The sequence below is a fragment of the Acanthisitta chloris genome, unplaced genomic scaffold (genome assembly GCF_000695815.1).
Source record: "Acanthisitta chloris isolate BGI_N310 unplaced genomic scaffold, ASM69581v1 scaffold16852, whole genome shotgun sequence".
In the NCBI taxonomy this organism is placed as follows: Eukaryota; Metazoa; Chordata; class Aves; order Passeriformes; family Acanthisittidae; genus Acanthisitta; species Acanthisitta chloris.
The window spans coordinates 1-1976 of record NW_008662330.1 but is presented as its reverse complement, the minus strand read 5'-3'; the positions used below and the strand labels follow the sequence as shown (position 1 = coordinate 1976).

The 1976-nt window shown below is 61.8% G+C and overlaps 1 protein-coding gene across 1 annotated transcript; it reads left to right on the top strand.

Moving 5' to 3' along the window:
* Positions 1 to 6: 6 nt before the first annotated feature.
* LOC103798308 (potassium-transporting ATPase alpha chain 1-like) lies at positions 7 to 1902 on the top strand (the record flags this gene model as incomplete). Its single annotated transcript, XM_009070560.1, has 8 exons — positions 7 to 31; positions 115 to 269; positions 404 to 527; positions 645 to 790; positions 935 to 1086; positions 1488 to 1589; positions 1681 to 1772; positions 1874 to 1902. Coding segments are annotated over 8 exons (825 nt in total), but the record flags the coding sequence as incomplete, so codon positions are not given.
* Between the last annotated feature and the right edge of the window lie 74 nt (positions 1903 to 1976).

The window sequence follows — 1976 nt, the reverse complement described above, 5'->3', positions numbered from 1 at the left end:
TTCGCCTCCATCGTCACCGGCGTCGAGCAGGGTGCGGCACTGGGGGCACTGGGGGCACCAGGGGCACCTGGGCAGCACCTGAGGTGTCCCCACGCTTCTCCCCTCCCTCCCCAGGTCGCCTCATCTTCGACAACCTGAAGAAGTCGATCGCTTACACCTTGACCAAGAACATACCTGAGCTGGCACCTTACCTGGTCTACATCATCGCCAGCATCCCCCTGCCCTTGGGCTGCATCACCATCCTCTTCATCGAGCTCTGCACGGACATCGTGAGTCCACCTGGGCTCACCTGGGGCACCTGGGAACTCCCAACCCCGAGTTCCTCCCCTCATGGTTGAGGTTCCTCGGGCAGGGCTGACGCTCTACCTGTGGGCGTTGACTTCGGGCTCACCTGTGTCCCCAGTTCCCATCGGTGTCGTTGGCCTACGAGAGCGCCGAGAGCGACATTATGCACCTGAGGCCACGTGACCCTCGGCGCGATCGCCTGGTCAACGAGCCCCTGGCGGCCTACTCCTACTTCCAGATAGGTACGGCTCACCTGGGCACACCTGGGCACACCTGGGGCACACCTGGGGGTCTGGGGCCACAGACACCTGTGCCCCTCACATCCCTGTCCTCACACCTGTGCCCTCACCTGTGCGCAGGTGTGATGCAATCCTTCGCTGGCTTCACGGATTACTTGGTGGCCATGGCCCAGGAGGGTTGGTGGCCTGACCTGGTCCTGGGGCTGCGGCCCAGGTGGGAGGACACTCACCTGCAGGACCTGCAGGACAGCTACGGCCAGCAGTGGGTGAGTCACCAACAGGTGTCCCACCTGGACACACCTACACCTGTGTCCTCTCACACAGTCCCTGGACACCCCAACACCTGGACACAGGTGTCCCCTCACTTCCCTGTGTCTCACCTGTGTCTCACCTGTGTCTCACCTGTGCAGACGTTCGCCCAGCGCAGGTACCAACAGTACACCTGTTACACCGTGTTCTTCATCAGCATCGAGATGTGCCAAATCGCCGACGTGCTCATCCGCAAGACTCGCAGGCTCTCGCTGCTCCAGCAGGGGCTGCTCAGGAACACCTGGGGGCAGGTGTTACAGGGACTCTGTGTACCTGTGCAGTGTTACAGGGGGTGGAGGTACCTGTAGGCTCTCTGCTCCAGCAGGGGCTGCTCAGGAACACCTGGGGGCAGGTGTTACAGGGACTCTGTGTACCTGTGCAGTGTTACAGGGGGTGGAGGTACCTGTAGGCTCTCTGCTCCAGCAGGGGCTGCTCAGGAACACCTGGGGGCAGGTGTTACAGGGACTCTGTGTACCTGTGCAGTGTTACAGGGGGTGGAGGTACCTGCAGGCTCTCTCTGCCCCAGTGGGGGGTGACAAGGGTTACCTGGACAGGTGTGTACAGGTGTTACAGGTTCTGAGAAGGTTCTGCAGGTGCTCCCAAGTGTCTCTAGGTGCCCCCCAGGTGTTTACAGGTGTGTGTCCCCCCACCCAGGAACCACATCCTGCTGGTGGCCATCGTGTTCCAGGTGTGCATCGGCTGCTTCCTCTGCTACTGCCCAGGGATGCCCAACGTCTTCAACTTCATGCCCATCAGGTGAGCTCACCTGGGGGCACACCTGGGAGGGTGTGTGCGAGGACACCTGGCCCTGCCCAGCTGTCACCTGGCAGGTGTGTGTGTGTCCCAGGTACCAGTGGTGGCTTGTGCCAATGCCCTTTGGCCTCCTCATCCTCATCTACGACGAGATCAGGAAACTCGGAGTCAGGAGACACCCGGGGAGTGAGTGCACACCTGGGCATACCTGGACGGGGTGCTGGGGGCACCTGGGGACACCTGGGACGTCCCCCATCATCACCTGTCTGTGCCTTCTCCCCACACAGGTTGGTGGGACCGAGAGCTTTACTACTGAGGGAAGGGAGACCCACCTGGGACACCCCCCAGGACCCCTCAAGACCCACCTGGGACCCCCCTCAAGACTCACCT